The sequence below is a fragment of the Carettochelys insculpta genome, chromosome 11, assembly GCF_033958435.1.
Source record: "Carettochelys insculpta isolate YL-2023 chromosome 11, ASM3395843v1, whole genome shotgun sequence".
NCBI classification, from domain to species: Eukaryota; Metazoa; Chordata; order Testudines; family Carettochelyidae; genus Carettochelys; species Carettochelys insculpta.
This window is the reverse complement of record NC_134147.1, coordinates 33,338,373-33,361,015: the sequence shown is the minus strand read 5'-3', so window position 1 is coordinate 33,361,015 and position 22,643 is coordinate 33,338,373. Positions and strand designations below refer to the sequence as shown.

General features: G+C 38.8%; 1 protein-coding gene across 2 annotated transcripts in view; it reads left to right on the top strand.

Annotated features, from left to right (window-relative positions):
• Positions 1 to 22,643, top strand: part of GRM7 (glutamate metabotropic receptor 7) — a 534,523-nt gene that overhangs the window by 267,484 nt on the left and 244,396 nt on the right. For both annotated transcript variants that reach the window (XM_075005038.1, XM_075005037.1), the window contains exon 4: positions 2,057 to 2,211. In XM_075005038.1, the coding sequence (XP_074861139.1) occupies positions 2,057 to 2,211 (155 nt within the window). The remainder of the gene's footprint in view (positions 1 to 2,056; positions 2,212 to 22,643) is intronic.

Sequence of the window (22,643 nt, the reverse complement as noted above, 5' to 3'; positions counted from 1 at the left end):
CAATTGACTTATTTGATAATCACATGGGAAAAATGAGAAAGTAAGCCATTTTTTCAGTAATGGAGTCCTGGGACATTATTTTTATGTCTAATTTTATAAACAAGTAGTGTTTAGGTGAAATAAAACTTTGAGGTATGCAAGACCTCATGAAAAGGTATGAATAGCATACAAAATTGGGAAGAAGGGTGCTTTTGAAAGCATGGCTCCCTTTCAAAGGAGCCCCATCTACATGGCTGTTGTGTTTCAAAAGCAGCCCCTTTTGGACGCAAAATCCTTCAAGAGTAGCAACTGAGGAGTGAGTTATTTAAATCCACTCCTCATTTGCATTTTCAATTGGTGGTATTTACATACCCCTTCCGAAAGGGAGGGTAGTGTAGACTCAGCCACAGACTTAGCAGTTCATATCCCCAGCACCTCTTGGCTTGCCACATTAGTTATAAAATTAATAAATAAATTGAGCCCCAGCACCTCTTTCATTATAAATTAAACACATGTGGGAATTAATCTGCAGTAGAGCTCAGAGAACCACCAATTTATTCCACCCCATCCTCACATTTGACCCCGCCCTACACTATCTACCTATTTTTTCACTGTAGTTATGCCAGTTTTACATGCACATAGAAACAAACTGATGTAACTATGACACAATTTTAAAATCTATCTAGACATTGTTTTATACATTTAAATTAAAATATAAACTAATGAACAATGGTTTCTAGTGGCTATGGCAAGGATTTCAGAATCAGAACTTACGGGTTCTGTTCTTCACTCACTTTGCAACAGGGCAAATCACTAATCACTGCAATGTGTTGTGGGCAAGCAGACAACGACAAATGTGCAGAGCCTCATTAACTGGAAGGGGGCCCTGGGTGGGGGCAGAACCTCACCGGGGTGCAAGAATTTGCAGGCTTGGAATTTTATGCTTCTGTGACTCAAGTATGGTGCTAACCTAAACCTGTCTCACAGAGAAGTTATGAGACTGCATTATACTATATTTTAAGAGCGGTAGCTGCAGCTTAACAAAAACCAAGCAGCCCTGTAGCACCTTAAAGACTAACAATTTTATATATTAGGTGATGAGCTTTTGTGGGTAAAACCCACTGATCTGATCTGATAATCTGATGAAGTGGATCTTACCCGCAAAAGCTCATTACCTAATGAATAAAATTGTAGGTCTTCAAGATGCTATAGAACTGCTTGTTTTTTGTATACTAGATGTGTAAAATATTGGAGTGTCTGGGATGGAAGTTGCTATATTTACTGCATTGATGGGCACCCTACAAATGGCAGTATTAATAAACAAGATATTTGCAGTTTGCAGTTGCAGCTGTTAGCGATAAAATGATTTGGATGTTCAATAGCACCTGCACAGATCACGGTTGATTTCCTTCTCTGGATATTTTAATTAATGTAAAAGTAATTAAATCCCCATCTACCCTTTACCACAAATGGTATAGTTTCTAAGTTACCAGAGAGTTTTGAAGGTTCTGCCAGTTCATGTAACTGTAACAAGTGTTACTAGGATTTCACAAAAAAGCTGAAATGAAAATCCATGGAAGAAGTCAGTGGTAAAATTCAGGTTAACTTAAATGGTGCTGGGATTACACCCTTAAAATAAAAGAGCAAAAAGGAAGATGACTGTTCTGCCATCTGACCATGTGTCGAGCCCTGTGCTGAATTGATACTATTGATCAATTACTAAATTGATATCTGCCTCTACAAAAATGATCTGCAGATATCCCCATCCACAGATGTGTGTAAATGTTCTAAATACAAAATTTGTTTCCATATCCACATCAGTATTTGCAAAAATGAGCAGCAGATACACAAATCTGTATCTGCGGGTGCAGGTACCTGCAGAGCTAAAGTGGATATCTGCAGATTTGCCGAACTCTAATCATGTGGTTTCTTAAATTTCTGAGCTAAAATTTAGATACAAGTGTATGTTATTTCTGATCATTGATTAGTCTTGCTATCCTTGGTATTCTTCCAGAGTGATTGAGTACCATTCCCTTCATCTTGCATTCATGTGTGAATTGTATGTGTCTTTCTACAGGCAGATCCTTGCTGCAGCAAAAAGGGCTGATCAAGTTGGTCATTTTCTGTGGGTGGGATCAGACACTTGGGGCTCCAAACTAAACCCACTAATTCAGCAAGAAGACATTGCTGAGGGAGCAATCACCATTCTTCCTAAGAGAGCAACTATAGAGGGTAAGAATTCTATTCTAATATTCCTTCTGTCATAGTTTCTTATCTGCTCCTTTATTGACTTGAACACTTTTGATACGTAATTGATACAATGGTGAACAAATGCACTGACCATGTGCATGGATCTACATATGGTATGATTCAGAGGCATGACATCAATTCAACATAAGTTAAACTAAATCTAAATAACTTGCGAGTCTCGTAAAATTGGATATCCCCTCTGTATCTGCCTAGCTGCCATGCCATACTATGCGGTACTACTCTACGCTGTTTGTGATGATACATTTTCTGGGAGGATAAAATTCTTTGAACATTTTTATGCCTTTGTTGTCTTGTAGTGGGATAAATATATGATAAAAAAAACCAAGTGTGTGTGCATGCACATACAGACTATTTACTATCTAAAATACACATGCACACATACATACTTCTGTGTGGAAAGCATAGATAAATATATATACAGTGAAGTACATATACCATTTATACAAACACACCTGTTTCCAAATAATGCTGCTTATCTTTCTCAACATTTGTGTACTTTTTTCCTTTTGCTATAACTTTACTTTCTAATCCACTTCTCTTAGTTATCCCCCTTGTGTCTGCACAGATGTTTAGAAATTTAATTGGCATCCTCCTGGACTAACAAAACTTTCTGATTAGAATTCATGTTCTCAGTTAATTTGAAAAGAAAAGTTCTTTATAAAAGAGACACTATGTAAAGAAAAAGAACTCCTCTGTTGGAACATTGTTTTGTAGTTGTCTGTCAGGCCAGGTCTCCAAAGAATCTGCAGAACATGTTTCACACATTAAAATGAGCTCTAGCATCTTCATTCAAAGGAAGATCAAATATTTGCATTCCTTTTTACTCGGTCTACACGACTATCTCATTAATTATTCTTCTCAGAACTATAATGCACTAATGCATATAATTTTTTTTAGATCAGGTGACACTTTTCTGTCTTAGTTTCCTATTAATACCTAAAGAAGATATTTAAATATTCTGTGATATCATACTGTCTATATTGTATCCTCCGGCATTTCTAACCAAAGTACTTCACAAAAGGTATAGACAAGTAAATTGGCAGAACATTTATGTGCATTTTACGTAGTAGAAAACACTGAATATTCTGTACTCAAGCTGTAACTTATATTGACACTGGGTCAATAGTGAAGCTATATACTTTATCAATTAAACTCTCAGACTCTGTCTACAATACCCCTCTCTTTTGTAAGGGGCATGTAAATGCAGCCGATTGAAAATGGAGATGAGGCATGAATTTAAATATCTTGCACCTCATTTGCATACTCCCGTGGGATCTCACTTCCAAAAGGGGCTGCTATTGAAACACAAACAGATGTGTAGACAAGGTTCCTTCAGAAGAAAACCCCACTTTTGAAAGCACCCTTCTTCCCAATTCTTTTTGATAGAAGCAGGCCTGTTACTGGAATACTCAGGCTAGGAATAGTGGAATAGGACTCCAGTTTTATTTTGTTGGTTTTTCAGACCTGGGGCCATGATAAAGAGGGACAGGTCGGGGGCATTCATATTGTGCTGCTAGAGGTAAAATTCTTGGACTGGCAACTAGCTGCCAGCACTCGGATATCTTAACTGACAAGACAGACTATCCCTAGACAGCTGCAAGGCCCATGAGTATCTTATCTACTAAGGGATACCTCCCCCTGTTTGGCTGCAAGGCCCCCAAATAGCTGCCAACCCTTGAATATCTTAGCTGCTGAGGGAGGTTTTCCCCTGTCTGCTTGAGGACCCTCACCACACACAAGCTGTTTGGCGGCATGTTCAGCACGTACTTTTATTGGTTTAGGGTCAAGCCACATGATGCAGCTGGGTGCAGGAAAGTTCCAGTCTGTGTGGCGCCTCTTGGGGAGGGAAGGGAGGGGACATGGGGTTCAGGACAAAATGTAAATGGCTGAAAAGAAGTTTCTCAGCCTCTCATACAGGCAGAACCCCCACCCACAGCCTAGCTACCACATGCTGTGTGTGGGGGGGGCAGGGACTAGAACCAGGCAGCACAGAAAGAAAGACAGCTAGCAGAGGTAGACACAGAACCACAGGCCCACAGCTGCGCTAATAGCAAAGAGAGAAAAGAAGTTTTTCACCCTCTCATACAAGTGTAGTACCCAGAGGCACTGAGACCTCATCTGGGGTGAGTAAAGTCTCTGCTGTATGGCCTCACTCACCCCAGGTGCGGTCTCAGTGCCTCTGGGTACTACACAAGCATGACCCTATAGCCACGGGCTTCCAGGTGCCAAATGGAAATGGTCTTCCTGTTGCCTAATTCCTGCACACCTGAAAGCAGTGGAGTTGGAAGAGGCCAGAGAGGAGAACTGTGGGGCATTATGAGGTACATACGGGACATCTCTGGAGGCTAATGAATTCAATTTAAAGACATGGCACTTTTTCACGAGCCTTCATTCAGAATTTTAGATTCGACCTGAGCGCTGCACCCACCAGGTTTCAATGATATTCTGATAATGATATTATATTGATTTTACTGCTCCATAAATCAAGCTAATGGTATTTATAATGCAGACAGGCACTTAGTACAATCGAGCTAAATGCCTTCAATTCAATTTTATCTCATAGTATAGACTCAGCCTTAGTTTTTTGGCTGGCTCCTGGTATCAGACTCTGAAACCTGTTATGCAGAAGTGAGGCAAAGAGTCTGCTATGCTGGGATCACCCTCGGAAAGGTAGTAAAGTGTGCCATTTGGCTGAGATGTGAGGAGGTGCTGTGTTGAGTCTCTTCAGCCTGCAATGTGTAAAATGGCTTAAGTCACATGGCTGCCTCCTTTAAACCCTGCATTTCTAGGGGATGACTCAGTGCCCTTGCTGACCACTTTTGCAGCAGTTGTGTGCCCCTTAAAGGTGCAGTGTGGTCACTCTGAACTTCTCTTGTTTAGAAAGTGTTCTGAGTATCTCATTATGAAGAAAAGAATGTCCTCATGAGATTTCTGGTACACCTTGGTTTAAGCTGCATGAAAACTACTGTAAGAATAGATGTTCCCTGTGCACACTGTAATGATATTTTTATTCGGAATTTGAAAGCAAAAAAAGGATGAGTGTATAAGAAAACAAAAGGCAAATGTTTTCTGAACTTTCTTTAACCACGAAAAGGTTCTTGCCATATTCATACCAGTTCATCCATCCATAATTGCAACCTGTATTTGCCATCTGCTTAGTCATGTTTAAAGTGTGATGGGGAAAGAGGAGGAAGAATTTTTTCTAGGTGTTGCACACCTTCTTTCTAAATAATTTTCCAAACATTCACAGTGAATAATAGTCATGGTATAAAATGTTTTTCCATAGCTAAGTATGTCTTGTTTCAGAACAATTTATACCATTGCATTTGATCTGTGATGATAAAGTCTCAGATAATTTTGTCAGTTAGAATGTCAATCACCATTTGGTGGTTTTAGTTTTTGTTTGGTGAAACAGTTACCTCCCGTGTGTGTGTGTGTTTCTTATCATGAAGGCTTTCCAGGGATATAAAATGGACCATGTTATCGTTTGTATCATTTGGTTATGACGTTAAATTAAATGAAAATGGATATTTTAATGTCATCTTTTTCTTCTTTTTTTTTTTGTCTCTAGCAGGAAGCATCTGCTCCCAAAAGTTAACCAGTATATTTCTTCTGACAAAAAAAAATAAATAAATAAAATGAAAATGTTTTTTTTCCATTTAAATTGATAGACAGGAAAATAAATCAATAAAGTGTAAGTCAATTTCCGCTGAAGGATTATATGTTCAACAGTATCATAGCTTAGTATTGTCTGCTTTTAATACAGAGTTGTGTAAAAATGTTGCACTCTGTGCCTTTGGGCTTTAGACCCTGATTCAGTAGAGCCCTTAAACAGATGGTTAAGTCCCATTGAAATCAATGAGACTTAAGCACATGATTATAAGTATTCTGCTCCATGGGGATGTAGTGTTTTGATTATTGAGGGTCTTAAAGCCTGGATTGCAGTGCAGGTTTACTGCATCATGGATAGGCTATGGAGATCCCTTGAAGTGGCAGATGGTGAACAGCCTTATTGGGGCACTGAGAATTCATCAGTGCTCCATAGGGGTTTAGGTGAGATGCAAGGGTCATGGCAGTGGATGACTGTACTGGTTAAGTTATGTTTCTGCCAGGACTTTTCTGCAGGAGAGGATGCTCTACCTTGGACTGGGCAGAAAGTTTCCCAGAGGCTCTTTGGCTCTGTTCAAGTATGATGGATTTCCCCATCTATTACTATCACATTTTGGAGAGTCACAAGTTCTACATTTAATGCCATAAAATGTTTCCCTCTGCATATGCTAAGATAGAGGTCAACAACCAAAATAGCAAGAAAAGCCATTTTTCTTGAATTTGGTTGAAAGAAACCTCTACAAGTGAAGTGCCGCAATGTATTTGAATACAAGACAATCCTTAATAAATGCCATCAAACATACTTATTGTAGCACCTACTTTAAGACCAGTGCACATACAATGAGGAGAAGACTGTGAAAGCTAGGACTATAACAGAATTTAAGAAAGAGCTAGACAAATTCATGGAGGTTAGGTCCATAAAAGGCTATTAGCCAAGGGTAGGAATGGTGTCCCTTGCCTCTGATTGTCAGAGGCTGGAGATGGATGGCAGGAGACAAATGGCTTGATCATTGTCTTCGGTCCACCCCCTCTGGGCACCTGGCACTGGCCACTGGCAGCAGACAGGCTACTGGGCTGGGTGGACCTTTTGTCTGACCCAGTATGGCCGTTCTTATGATTTGTAATACAATATATATTTACTGCAGGACATTCACAAACTTTTACTCGATCTATTTCCTCCAACTTTGCATGTGTGTGTTTGTACTACTGTCTTCCTGACTTTAACTCCTCAACTCACTTTAATTATGCCCATGTTACTGCACATTTAATTTCAGTTTTCTTTCTTAAAATGTGTGTCGCCCTTCACAGCAGGAATCCTACAAGTTTTCTTTTCCTATACAAAATCAAGACTTTAGTAGCAATAGAATCTAAACAAAGATAGAGTGTCATAAACCAAAATACATTGCATATATCAAAGGGGGAGTTATCTAATGTTTTGAGGTATAATATATTGTTTGCTGTTTAGATATGAGTTGTTCCTTGTTGGGCTTTTAGATGTTCACCATTTATTGAAAATAATCAGGAGGGTTTTTTGTTTTTTTACTTTGCAATTATAGTGTTGGGAGTCACAAAGAAGTCCTTAAAGAGCTGCATGAGGCTGTGGAGCCACAGGTTGAAGACCCCTGTGCTAGGAAGTGCCTAGTGTGTAGCACAGATCTCAAAGACAATAATTATGGCTTGGACAGCTGGGGATCTGCTTCATTTCAAATAATCAAATCTGTGTTAATTGGCAACGGACATATTACTATACACTTTCCTTATACAGATCTTGAAAAGGGCTGTTCTTAAACATATTTTGGTGTCTTAGCTTCTGGATGCCTAACTTGAGATATTCAAAGGGGGCTGACTTTTCAGAGGGTCAGTACTCCCTGACGTTTTCAAAATCCATTTCCTCTAAAGTACAAATGTACACATGCATGTGCTGTATATCAGAGGTGAGGAACCAATCCTTTTTCCTGTGTGGGACCATTGACCTACAGAGAAAATCTGTTATGATCCACACACAGCCCTTTTTGTGTGGGTGGTGGTGGTGGGGTGTAGCATGTATCGGCTCAAGGCTTCCTTTAGGCACCAGGATCAGGCCAGAAATGAGAGGTTCAGGGTAAGGGACAGGTCGCTGGCATGGGACAAGTCACTATGGTGTGGGAGAAGGTGAAGGCTACAGCTAGGGTTGGGTTGGAGCTTGGATAAGAGCTTTGGAGGTACACGAGGGAACTCTGGTCTGCAGCCAAGGGTTTTAGCATTCAAGAGGGAGCTCAGGATAGGACAGATGATTGGTGGGGTACAGGGTCTGGCTCGGGATGCATTCTAAGGCAGTTCATTGACAGATGTTTTAATGAGCCATGTTAGCATTCCTCCTTTTCCCACAGATGCTTGAATGGTGTGATACTCCAATGGGGGTTCCAACACCTGTCCTTTTTTGGTGGCTGGGGAAGATGCCATATCACAGAGAAAGATGGACTGGAGGCTGTACTAGTAGGATCCTTTGTAATGTTCAGCTGTCAATATAAATTAAAGCAGCATCCATTCTTATTTTAATCGGAGGACCAGTTCACTACAGACTGACTCCCAAGATCAGTGACACAAAATGAACTTTGCCAACTGCTTTCTTGGGCTGCACTGGACACAAAGCAAATATATTCAATGATCTGTTACATTGGTTTGGGTTAGGAATACACAATAGTACAATAAATGTTGGAATTTTTTTTGGTTCTTATTTATGACCAATATTTTCCACTGACCCCTACTTCATAAGCTTGCTCTGAAGGCTAACTGCATAATTTTCAGTAACATTTCGCATTTTGTGCCAGGTCACTGGTGTGAAGAAAACTTTGCCTTTTTTTCCTTCCTTCCTGGGTAACTATTTTAACTCACAAAAGCATACCATACCATTCCTTCTCTTATTTTTCATACCACTAAGGTGAGTTGTATTTGTGCCACATTAAAGAAAGTTTTTCCACATACTTAAATAGAAACTTGAATCTCAGCATTTTTCCCCGAGTGGTGTTTGTTGCTGATAATGTAAGAATATCTTCTCCTTCTTAGAGGTGTGATGCTGCTAGCCTCTTCTACTTACACTTAAGAAATATTAGGCTAGTGAGCAAATGTTAAATATCACTTAAATTGAATATGGCTACATATGAAAATATATGAAATATATACTTCCTGAATTTTCAGCTTTTTATAAACTACTCTTAAAATATCAACCCACATAGTCTATACAGTAAAATGAATACATCAATTTTCTGAATAATATTTTCAAATCAACTTTCCTCTCCCCAAAAATAGCTTCTCAATTATAACTACAGAATGAAAACAATCCTCTTAAATATTTGCTTAAATACCTCTTACTCTGAATGCCCTGAATGTAGAGTACAGAGTGTTCTCAAAACCTGTTGTCTTCGGTAGGAGTTGATGCCCTCCACCTTCTTACAGGAATACAGGAAGGTAAATAATTATTTCTTCAGGTGCTTGATATCACCCAGGAGATAAGATTTTCTTAACCCCTATCCCACTGGTTGACTTAGGGAATCATTACATGAACCTAATTCACTCAGCTTAAGTCAGTCACAGTCAAGCTTGATGTCATTATTCTGAAAGGAAAAAGTCACATCTGATTTGTATAATCACAGGAGACAAAGAGTCAGAGGGAGTACACACTTGATTAGTAATCACTTTATGAAAAAAAGTTGAATATGAATGTTTTCATCAGAACTACTAGATATTGTTAACTAATCACTCATACCAAACATGGACCAGTAATCAGCAGGACAGTAATTTTCTTTGCAAAAGGTTTTCCAAATCTTACTTCAGAAAAAAGAGTGTTTATTACAGCACACCTAGCCACCACATGTGAATATGATTATCAGAGTATTGAACTTTTAGATAATGAGAAACTTTGTCTTCAGTGTCACAGGAGTTAAGAAAAAATAGATCTAGGGGCAAACAATACAGTATGTCTATTCGCAAGAATGCCTGTGACACATTAGGCCATGATAGAGCAAGTACAACTACGCATATGTAAGGGTTTGTTTTGGGGCTAAATTTTGTATAATATTTTACACAGATGATATTCAGTGAGCTACTTGACAGAGTGATTTAGTACCAATGCAGAGTATGTCTTGGTGGCAGAAGTTGAAAGAAATTATGTTTAGTCAAGAGATAGAGAGATGCATTTTATAAATAGATTTAGGATGGTATGAGATCTATCTGCCCCATCACTAGTTACTATTTTTTTTTAAGTTTATAATACTAAATCAGTCCATCTGCAGCTGCTCTGGTTGCCTTTGACAGTAATTAAAATAACAGGAACAGAAACCAAACATCAGCAAAACTCCCCCCCAACCCATTTGGAGGGCTTTTCCCCAGAGCAACGCTGTCCCCTCTAAAAGCAACCCTCATCATCCCACTCTAGTTTCTTCAGAGGCTTGGCAAAAAGATGAGATTAAAGAAACAAGTGTCCTGGCAAAGTTCTATGGGAGAGCAGAGAGAAGCCAATGCTGCTGTTTGGAAGGGAATGCAGAAGGAATAGAGAAGAGAGAATATTTGTGGGGAATGAGAGGAGGGGTTGGAGAAGTTGGAAATGAAAATGTGATCAGAGTCCAGACAGAATATGAGATATCCTGGTAAATGTGTAAGATCTGTCCAAATAACCTAAGCAAGTTGGTAGCTCTGTGAAGATGGGAATGGCAAAAAGAGGAGAATTTTGTTTTTACAAATGTTTCATTACCGGTGGGTGTCTTCTCTCTTACCATGCATAGTCAGAACAATATGTGTTCATCTCTGACATTTTTATTTGAATTCCCAAAGCAGCAGGACTAGAAAAGCAACCAAAAATATTGTCTGGGAATACCACAGTGGATTCCTGTAGGATCTACCACTTCTGTATTATTCTTGAGAGGAAGCCCAATTACCACTACTTCAGGGACTAACAACTTCACCACTGTTCCTTTATAAATTTAAATGAACATTTTTCATAGTATCCTTTTTAATCACACATTGACCTTAAGAGTGTCACTGTTCTTCTTCATTTTGCCCTTAGATTTAATAAACTTTAAAGCATTTCTGTCTTCTTGTTATCATTATGAAACCAAAATCTAATTATGATTTTTAACTGCCTGGAGTAGCTATCTTCATGGTGCCATGTACAGGGGAGCTAACTAGATGACCTTTGGATTAAATACAATACCACCACTGGTCCTGATCTCCATTTAAGTTCTGCCTGTCAGTTGCTAATTTAATGCAAGGACTTCTTAATTTCTTTTGCTAGAGGAAGTGGTGTGCTATTGATAAGAAAGAAGAAATGGAAGGAAAGAAAAGTGGACTTGATAACATGTAGCATGCGCCATATTTAACTAAAAAAATAATGCAAATCTACTCTAAGGGTTTGTCTACACTTGCCCCCTTCTTCGAAAGGGGCATGGTGATCAGTCTGATGGGAGATTACTAATGAAGTACTGTGATGAACATGCAGCACTTCATTAGGCTAATTCTCCCCCTGTGGCAACTTCAAAGTGTTAAATTTCGAAGTGCCGGAATGCCGTCTAGCCATGGGCATGCCTTTACTTCCCAAAATGTCGTGCATCCAATGAAGTGGGTCTTTGCCCATGAAAGCTTAGTCTTTAAGGTGCCACAGGACTTCTTGTTGGTTTTGAAGATACAAACTAACACAGCTACTTCTCTGATAATTATAGCTACATTGTGGAACAATGCCAGTTTACATCAATATGGCTGTGAATTTTCTCTTTTGCATTTAACTGCCATATTTTGGTCTTCCATGCAGGAGGCAGACTGAGGCCACAACATCTGAGTTAGGTTTTGTCATTTCCAATTATTTCTGATTTTTTGTTTTCACTTTTCATTTTAGGCACTAAATTGATAACTACTTAAACAAAATTATGAGTGAAGGCCTATTCAGTGTCCATTGCTATAGCATATTCCAAACATTCATTTCATAAAAACACATTAATGTAGTAATTCTAGTGTCTCATCTCTGTAAACTATATAAACGTGCAAACATGCATCTCCTCTTTGTGTGTCTGCAGCACTGCTTGTTCCACAGTAAAGAGGAAACAAATCCTTGATATGAGATAATTACTGTAATTAAAAATGTTAGCTTCCGTTGAACAGCAGCAAAGAGATTTTTGTTGTTAACAAACAGTTTAATCAGCTTTAGGAAATGAAGGTTCACTAATCAATGGGACTTCTAAGGCCAAATCCTGAAGTATAGTTCTTATTTCTACCTAGTCATTATACTCTGGCAAGACTGTTGTTGATTTTTCTGGGGCAATGGGTTCAGGATTGTCTTTAACTGATTAGCAGGGGAACAGTTTCTTTCAAGTAAGGGACATGTTTGTCTCCTTCTTGAAAATACTGTTACAGAACAACACAATGGATATCACACAGATGTAAGTCAGAATTGCCCTAGTGCTGTAGTCCTTAAATATTTTACCTTCATACCCTACTCTAATCAAAGCAAAAGAGTCGAAGTGCCACCTTCCTGTGCAGTAGAATCAGTATTCTGCTAGGAATAAAATATAGGAATATGGTATATAACTATAATTGCATGTGCAGGAACATGTTTCAATGAGATAGATGAGTTTGCTTCTTTGCACAGCAAATCCATCTATAAAGAATTTTTGGGAGAGCGACAGACAATGAGAGAGATGAGTACTGACAACACTAAGTGATCACTCTCCTCTCACAAATCATGAGATTGGCTTACAAATTATGAAGGGTTTTTGGTAAAAACAATATATATATTTTGTTTCCTGGTTTTGAGCCCTGAGGGTATACTTCCTTTGGGAGAGATGCAGTTCAGTCTGTCTTTGCAACCATAAGGGCTAGAAGTTAATTTAAAAACTCAGTTAAATAAAAGCTGTGATTACCTCCCAAGCTCTCAATTCTATCTGCTTGGGCGGTGAGCAGTACTCTAAATATCTTAAGACATAATAAAATTTTGAGAGTTGATAAAACTGGAAAAAGTGATTGGGGAGCAGGTTCCTGGGTGTGAACTAGGCAGTGGAAAGAAAAGTCTGTGGTCAATGGGAGATTAGGGAGAGCATGGGACTGGTGTTCTGTTCAATATCTTCATGAACAATTTAGATAATGGCACAGTGAGTAAACGTATAAAGTTTGTTGATGATACCAAAGTGGGAAGGGTTGCAAATGCTTTGAAACATAGGGTTAACATTCACAAAGATCTGAACAAACTAGAGAAATGATCTGAGGTAGATATGATGGAATTCCACAAAGACAAATGCCAACTACTCCACTTAAGAAGGAACAATCAGTTGCACACATATAAAATGGGAAACGATTGCCTAGAAAGGCGAAAGGCACCAAGGGCTCATAGTGGAATACAAGCTAAATATAAGTCAGCAGTGTGATACTGTCGCAAAAAAAAAAGCAAACAACATTCTGGGTTATATTAACAGGAACGCTATAAGCAAGACACACAGAATTAATTCTTCCCTTATCAGGCTTCAGTTGGAGTAATGTGTCCATTTCTGGGAGTTATTTTTCTGTACTGATGTGGGCAAACTAAAGAAGGTCAAAAGACGAACAGTGAGGATTAAAGGTCTGGAAAACATGACCTATGAGGGAAAATTTTAAAAAACTCGGAGAGCAGGAGAGAGAAAATTCTGACCTTCAGCGCTTTCCCTAAGTAGTTAGGAGTAGCCACTGCCAGGGACACCTTGCTCTTTGTTACAGCCCTGCAGGCTATGTCTAGATTGCTGAGAACTGTAGGAAAAGATATGCAAATTGTGCAACTCATTTAATTAGCATATCTTTTGCTGACAGCTCTGTTGAGAGAGGCTTTTCTGACATTTGGCCTGTTTGCTTGGGTCCAAATGTCGGAAAAAAAACCTGTGTCAAGACATCCCTTCCTCCTTGGAGAACGAGGTGCACAGGGATGCCAGCAGAGTGCTCCTGGCAGGCAGATCTCTGCTGACAGATCTGCAGTCTGGAAGCACACTCTGTCAACAGAAAGTTTTGTTGACAGAAGCCTGCAGTCCAGACAGAGCCTTACTGTTGAATCTGGCTTCCTCTTGCCTAGGTTTCAGAGTTCAAAGAAAGGACAATACACCTGTTCCATTTGTCTATATATATGCTTAGAACTGCCTAGATGGAAGGCAGATCTGACCACCGTAAAATACTGCACTCATTTTGGTATCATTGGTAATATTTTGAGAGACAGAAAAAATGTCACTTTTTTCCCTCTGCATTTTTTTCATGGTTTGCCAGTTGCCAGCATCCTCCTGAAAGACACTGTGCAATTAGATAGTGACTTAACTGCCACTTTTCAGTGTTGCACAGTCTCAGGAGATTGATAAATATGGTAATGTTGTTGACATCTAGCCAAACAGATAGGATCTATTCCCAAATTGCATATACAAACTGCATAGTCACCATGGTGTTTCATAACAATACACTCCTTAACTTTAAAAGTGTGAAAAGAAGGCTTTTGGGAGAGTTTGAGTACCTCAGACAGCCAGGAGCTTAAAGTGGGGTGTTACATTTGATATGCAGCTGTTGGGAGGCTAGGAAATGCAATTTTACTAAAGTGAAGTTGGTGTTATCAAATTAACATGCTTTCTCTCCTAATAATTTGTTCAGGTCACTGCAGCTTTCTTTCTTCTCTTTTATTTTTAAGATCTTCTTTAGCTCGAACAGAAAAAAGTCATGAAGAAGCGCAATACCAGAATTAATTGTTAGTTTGCTACATGCTGAAACTTTGCCAGGAATGAAGCAAAGCAAATCTCTTCATATTTAAGATTCCACATATGTGGGTTTCATGTTATGTGATCAGAATTTCTTTTGTCAGTCTCTTCATGTGGAGCCACCACATACAAGAATGAACTGCTTAAATGGAAACAAGGAGCAGAAAAAAAACTACCTTAGGCCTTATGTTTCACTAAATGCTTCATATCTACTTCATCTTTGATCATCTTCCAAGACAAGGTTTTTAGATTTTCTTAAAAGGTTGTGGAATTAATATTTTTAGAATTCTCTGTGGGGGGTTGCTTATCCAGTAATCAATGCAAGAGATGAGTAATCTCAGGAAAAGCTTTGTCAAGATTTTTCCCCCAAATACAAAGCAATGACCGATACTATCACAATAACGAACGATGGTGGTTTTATTAGAGGATATTGCCTTTTGAAAAAAGCGAATCTTTGTATGAGATTCAAATTGTACCGCACGATAAAGAATTAAGATACTTCTTTTCAGTTAATTGAAAAAAAATTATTTACCTCAGACATGGAAGAAATTTCCATGTTCACATTACAGATGTTTGTTGGCTGAGATGTATCCCTTATTCATATAAGGGATACTTACTCTTTAGAATATTGCCTTTGGAATTTAAGATGGCCTTCTCTTTGTCATACATGTTTTGATGGTTTTGCTACTTCATGTGGGTGTAGTTGTGAACAATTGAATGACTGGTATAGTTAGAACTTATGCAGCAGGGTATATTAATGATGTAGCACTGTGAGGAAGATGACACTGAATTTTCTTCTACCCTAAATCCCATCTGTTAACCTAGATTTACCCTGCACCAATGTCAAATTATATGGCATCTGCTGGATGACATTCAGAAAGAATATTTCCATCAAGACACAAACAGACATTATTGACAGAGAACATGTTACAGTGAAGCTCTGTGAGAATTCCAGTTCAGCATTTGCTCATCTTAACAGGACTTAGGAGCCAAAAGTCTTAGCCCCTTTGCAACTCTCTGTTCCATAATGAGAGCCAAGAGTAAAGAGCAACCCCGATGAATGCTGCGAAAAGGCTCACAGCTAGCTGGGGAGGTGAATGGTGGTTTTGTTTGTTTGTTTGTTTGTTTTTTCTTTCAGATATATAGTAACTTGATAAACTGCTTCTTCTGTGTGTCAACAAGCGTGGGGGAACTGAGTTAGTTTTTGTGGGTAGCGAAGCCCTCCAGATATGACCATAGGCAGTGTCGGCAATCAGACATTCTGTGCTAGAGCTTGACTTGCTGGAAAAGAGAATTCCTTTGTGGATGAGCTGAGCCATATTCAAACACTTCAGAAATGTCAAAGCATCACTGGCTGATTTGAATTTGCATCAATCTTCTGAGATTCAGTGCTTCAAGGGAATGATGAAACTCAATGGATAAATCACTTGACCCTGAAATAGTGGCATTTCTGGGCTGCTAACCAAACCTTAGCCCATAGAGAAGTGTGAAAATAATTCTTTTAAATGGGTATTTGTTACATGGTTGAATATAAAAAATCCAATTTTTCACCTATGAAAAAAGAAGAAAGGCACGTTGGCAGTGTTGCAGATTCTCCATTCATGCTGCACATATCTTTGCTCTCTTGAAACAGGTGGAAATGAAGCTAACAAAGTTGAGAAGAGACAAAGAATTATTCCTCCTTATTGAGAATTGTGTTTTTCAGATAAAATAATTGTGTTTATTTTTTAGATGGAAGTGTCCATAAATGATCCAATTTACTCAGATTTAAAAATAGAATTCTACAGAGATTTCATAGCCCATTGCTAATAAAACAGACGACTTTGAATCACTAGGATATTAAGTCAAATCTGATCCAGGTCAGTAATGGAAAGATGTTTTGTGCTTTATATGACGTAAGTTGGCAGTTTAGCCCCATGTGCAATGGACAAATTATGCTTATCTCAAAATCTATTACCAAAAATTTGTCTTATTGGAGCTCTTGTCTGAGCCAATATGGTACTTCTAAGAAATATATTCAGCTTTCATATTAGCAAGTACTTTGGTTCAATAAAAAGTATCCATTAAGGACTTTGAGTCTAGGTCGGGGAAAATAGATAATTCGTTCTTCTCATCTGTACTTCTTGGTGATATTTTGTTTCCAGTGGCCCCAATCAGAAGTTGGGCCAGAGTGAAAATAGAGTGCGCACATAGTTTGTTCTTGGTCATGGGCACTAGAAAATGCCACTTCACCTTGTCGCACTGTCATACAGCAGCAAATCAAGTATGGTACTACTTTAATTCAGTGTATAGTATGCTGCAAAAGTATCATTAGGATTGTTAGTTAGTACTCATGTGAAATCTAAATGCACTGAACACACCAACAGCCAGTTACCCCTTGGAGCAGCCAGAAGACTTCATCAGATGTAGATTGTCCTTTATCAGAATAGCATTGGCCCCAAATACATTTTTTACTGACCTGTCATCCACACCTAAATAATGGATATATAAAAGCAGGATTGCCCTTTAGTTATATTGAAATACCCCCCTCATATGATATTCTAAGAATGCACATACTCATACAAGACTAAGTTAATTCATTGTGTTAACAGGTGAACTGAGAAATGTTGGAGCAAGTGGAAAAATGGTTAAAATCATGTACTGAGATGATGATGATGATCATCATCATTATTATTATTGTATTATTTATTATCTCTATGGTTTTGGCAGATGTGGAAAACACAAAACACCGAAATAAGTTACCAGGGAAATGCCACAAGAAAAGATGTTCTTATGGTATTTCTGTCCCTGTAGTCTCAAACTAGAAGTACAGATGTTTTTCATGACAGTCTAATCTTGTGAGGTATCTATACAAATGTCAAAATAAGAGACTCAAGTATTTTTAAATAAACCTTTCAGCTCTTTGTTGTAGCTTATTCTTTTCCTTCTGCATTAGCAAGTTGGCAATAGTCCTTTATATTCACACAAAGAAAACAAATGGTTGGAACCTCCAGCTCTTTATTACAATTAAATGCACACATGAAAGTACATGGATTTGCATTCCCTTTGAAAATATGTGTCCTGAAAGTATCACAGGCTTATTAGTTGTTATATTTTCCACTATGACTATATATAGCTAAAGCCCTTAAGTCTGTCAGGGAATGTCTGAGTCATACTGCTGTAGGCCAGTCCAATTGAAAATTCTTGTACATATTAATTTGCACAGAGATATCGAGCAACACCTCCTGCAATATACGATAAATTGGAAAGTGATTTCTTGTGCAGGTATTTAAGTGTAATTCTGAATGTTCAGGGTCAGGGATCTGCCTTGAAATATAAAAAGACATTGCTCAGTTTTAGAAAGCATCAGAATGAAATTAGTTTTACTAAGATGCTCAAATAATCAATTTTTAATGTGTGTTCTTAGTGTTTATTTATTTATTTATTTATTTATGTATTTTAAAGAAGAGAGCTTAAATTAAACTGGTTTATTATGTTCCTTCTCCATAAAAGACATCATAAATGAAGCGTTAATAAATGTACTCAGAGCCAGATATTCAGGAAGTGTCATTGTGGCCTCTGGTATCAACTTAATGTACTTACAAAACTCATTAAGGCTGTGTGCCTTATATGGCTTTGTCAACAAAACTCGCAGAGCATCCAGATTCCCAGGGCATTCTGTCATCAGTACATCGACAGAATGTTGGCTGCACTTTTGTTGACAGCCTTACTTTTCTCTCCAGAAGGTGTAACTTCTCCGTCAACAGAGATCTGTTGACAGAAAATCAGTCTGGACATTCTGGAGGGCCCTCTCTTGACAGACAGGGCTTCTGGGACACTGGGCAGCCCTGTTTGCTGTGCTTTTGGTTGGCTGTTTTGCTGACAGAGTCGCTGGGCAGTCTGTCTGCTCTCTGTCAACAGAGTGGATCGAAAGAGCAATCCTCTTGGCAGTTTGGCTGAGATCTGTCAACAGAAGTTTTGTCTGAAGATAGGTTCTGACAAAAACTTCTGCCAACAAATCCCTGTAATTGAGACATAGCCTAAGTGTGCACACCAAAACCATATTTGCTCAGGCAAATCAGGTATTTGTGTGCCAAGGCTCCTAGTCTTTGTGTGTTATTATTTATGACCATTTCCACTGCATTTTCTAAATATAGCATTAATCTCTCTAGATGCCTGCACAAAGCAAATGGGGGTTTATTTTTGCAGGTAAAAATAGAGGTCTAAGCTGGAAATTTAGTCTCTAATTTTCACATTTTAAATATTGGGACTTTTAAATATTTTAATTCGTACTTTGCAATGCTTGTTCTTTTTCAGCAAATGGTCTCCCAGCCACTCCAGTCACCAAGGCTGAATTCTTATGACACATTTCTTTGTGTAGGTTAGGTGAAGACTGTTCTTCACAAATGAACGATCTAGAAAGGCAGATACACTGCTAAACATATTGGTGAACTTTCTTTCACCAAACTTTACTGTAACAAATGTTTCACTCATAGCCTTTCAGAAGGCTCCTCCCCCATTTATAACAAGCCTTAGCTTTTATTTTTTTTTCTCTCATGGATCTTTGGTGTTCTGAGGGTTCTAAAAATTCTTCCGCTACACTTGAAGTCTGAATCATGTTTTATAATGTTCAGAAGAAAACCACTGATCACAAATCTGCTTTATAACAAGTCAGCATTTCTCTTGCTCCAGAGATCAGTTTTGAATGTTGAGTCATTCCTTTTACCACCAGTGGTGGGGTATGCTGATAACCTCCTAACTTTCTACATCTGTTGGAGCAGGAAATGTGAGAAATATCCTGAAAGAATATTGTGGTACGTATGCACACCTGTCTGAGGTATCTGTCCCTGAAATAGGATGAGCACAAGTGGACAAGATGCAATGGTGGGGGGTGGGAGGAAAATCAAGTATAAAATAATAGTACAAGGGTCAGCAACCTTTCCAAGGCAGAGTGCTGATCTTTGACATTTTGACCTCTAGTTTTGGTCCAAGTAACAGTTATACTTTTTCAGATCACAAAGGCTATGTCTACCTGACAACCCTATTTCAAACTATCTTATTTTGAAATAACAAAACCCCACACAAAATGCATTTCAAAATAGCATCTGGCTATTATGAAACAACATTTCTGGGTTGATAGCACTATTTCAGAATAGTGCCATTGGAGCCCTTGATGACCTATTTTGAAATATTGGAGGGGTAGCCATGTTAGTCTGGATCTGTAACAGGAATGAAGGGTCCTGTGGCGCCTTATAGACTAACAGAAAAGTTTTGAGCATGAGCTTTTGTGAGCACAGACTCACTTCTTCAGATGCTGCATCTGAAGAAGTGAGTCTGTGCTCACGAAAGCTCATGCTCAAAACTTTTTTGTTAGTCTATAAGGTGCCACAGGACCCTTCATTGCTATTTTGAAATAGGCATTATTCCTCAGAAAATGGGGTTTACATGAAACAAAAATGCACCTACTATTTTGAATTTATTTTGAAATAGTATGTGCATCATTTAGATCGTGCCAAAATTATTTCTGCTATTATTGAAAGGTAACTTGGCCGGGCGGACATAGTTTAACAGTCCTACTTACAATAGCTTCATTAATAAATAATTAAGATGTGGGGCTTTACTACTTAGGTGGTGATTGATAGCATTAGCTAGTCTTTTGTTAATCCATTGGCTTTGGACAAGCTCACGGCTGCATGAAGGAGGAGGGTGGAGCTGAACTCACTCCTTGTGTTGATGAAAATCATCTCGCACGCCGCTCAGATTGCTGACCCTTGTAATAGTAATTGATGTATTGCAAGAAATGAACAGATACTTTCGGGGAGGGTTCTTTTGTTTTAAATTTTGCATTATTAATTTTGGCATCACAATAGGATTTTGAAATGATGGGTTGGGAAATAAATGGCTGTTATAATTTTCATTTTAAATTAATTATTCATTATATTCATTTTCATTATAATTTTCATTTTAAAATAGCATAGTTAAGTTCAAAGTAGAAACCTTGTTTGTGTTGGTTTAACAAAACTACTTAAGACTATAACATTTTCACTTGGTTGACAGTCCTTGCTGAAAGCCCATTAAAAACCAAAGAAAATGGAATATAACTGAGAAAATTTGCCTGAGAGTATCTGTGTTTAGGAAAAGTTTATGGAAATTATATATCAAGAGTAATAAATGACTGGAGTCAACCTGATATCCTGATAAAAGTAAGGGAAATAATACCATTTTGCCTCATCAATGTTAGTATTTAATATCAGCATAGATGAAAAGCTGTTTGTGAAAGAATATAGGATAATGTGCAATTTAAACCTTCCTGATAGTAAACGCTGACCTCAAAGTAAAATAAGTTCAGTAGTTTTTATGCACCTGCAGAATTGTTTACTACTATTCCATTTTAATGGGGAAGATTTCAACTGAGATAAGAAAGTTGCTGTATACATGATTAGCTGGAACAGCAGTAGGGGTTCTGGTCCCCAAAATTACCAAAACTGACTCCAATTTTCACTCATCCCTTTTATGTTTAAGGTTAGGTGACACCTGCACTTTATAGATATCTATATTTAATTTCCATAAAGATTTCTTAAACATAGATAAGTTTAGGCAATGTTGTCTTGGCTATTTTCCATTCCCTTTAGCTGACTTCTAACCCCTCTCATCTGTTTTCCCAACATTCCACTAAGACTCTGTCCTCACCAATACACCCCCTTACTTTACATGATTCTTCCTCAGCCATGGTAGACATCTTTTTAGAGATCAGCACCTCCAACAGCTTCTCTTCTAGACCCTAGTTCAGGGCTGGGCAATAGTTTGTGATGGGGGGCACTCCAAGTATTTGTTCAGTGGTCAAGGGCTGCACTTTTCTATGGAGGAGTGCAGGGTCTGGGAGAGAGGTTGAGTGCATAAGGGAGCTTAGGTGTAGTAGATTAGGATGCAGGAGAGATTATGGGGTCTGAAAGTGAGTTTGGGTGAAGAGGGCGTTGTGACTGGGGGCAGGGGATTGGGGTGTAGGATCTGGGACAGGGTGTGGTTGCAGGAGAGGATTCTGGCCTGGAGAAGGGATGTAGGAGGGAGTACAGGGTCTGGAAGGGAGTTGTGACCTGGGAGATGGCGATGGAACAGATACTTTGGGTGATGACCTGATGAAGGAAGGGGTGGTGTCCTTATGCTGGGAGATGGGATGTAGTGCCAGAAGCAAGTTCTTTCTGGAGCACGCTTACCTAGGGGGCTCCTGTCCTCTCCAGAATTCCAGCTGAACCCACAGGCAGGCATCCTGCCTGTCACAACCCCATTCCACTCAAAGTCGTTGGCTGCTCCATGTGGCTGTCTGTGCTATGCATGTGGGATCCCTGTGGCTGTTCCATGCCTGAGGGTCCTGGTGAGGTGGCTGTGGGCTAGATTTAAAGCATTGGTGGGCTTGAGATGACCCTCAGAATGCATCTTGCCTGCCCCTGCCCTAGTTGCTAGTGTTTTAGAATCTTTCTTGCTTTGATGCATGCAGTATATTGGGTTTTGGGTGTGGAGTACCTTCCAAGCACAAACTTTTAATTCAGACACCTGTTGGGTGGTTGCTAGAGATGCTCTATATCTCTTGATTAAGCCCCAAGTATGGACTGGTGTTTGGAATGTATTGATATGGAATCTAAGAAATATGAACCCACACGATTTGTGTATTGTGTCTCCCTTCTTATATTACATTAGTGATGTTCCTAGAAAGTTCATCCCAGGTCAATGACTTGCTACCGAATTAGACTTGACTATTTTGAACACAAATTTATCTGCACAGATACTGGATATCAGCTTCATTTCTAATTACGACCGTCGGCGGCAGTGATGATATGGGCTAGCTTGTCTGCCTGTATCTCTGTCCTGAATTGAACATGCGAAGCCTGTCTATTGTGTATCCACTATATATATATAGTAGCTGAACCAGAACAGTTTCTGGACTTAATTTTCAAGACACAAATGCTCTGAGTTTTCTTACCAGGTGATGCAGAAACTTGGATGATGGTGATGTTGCTGTGTGTTTGCGTTCTGTGTGGTCCATTTTTAGCTGGGCAAGAGCTGCGGTGTAAATAGGGAAGCAAG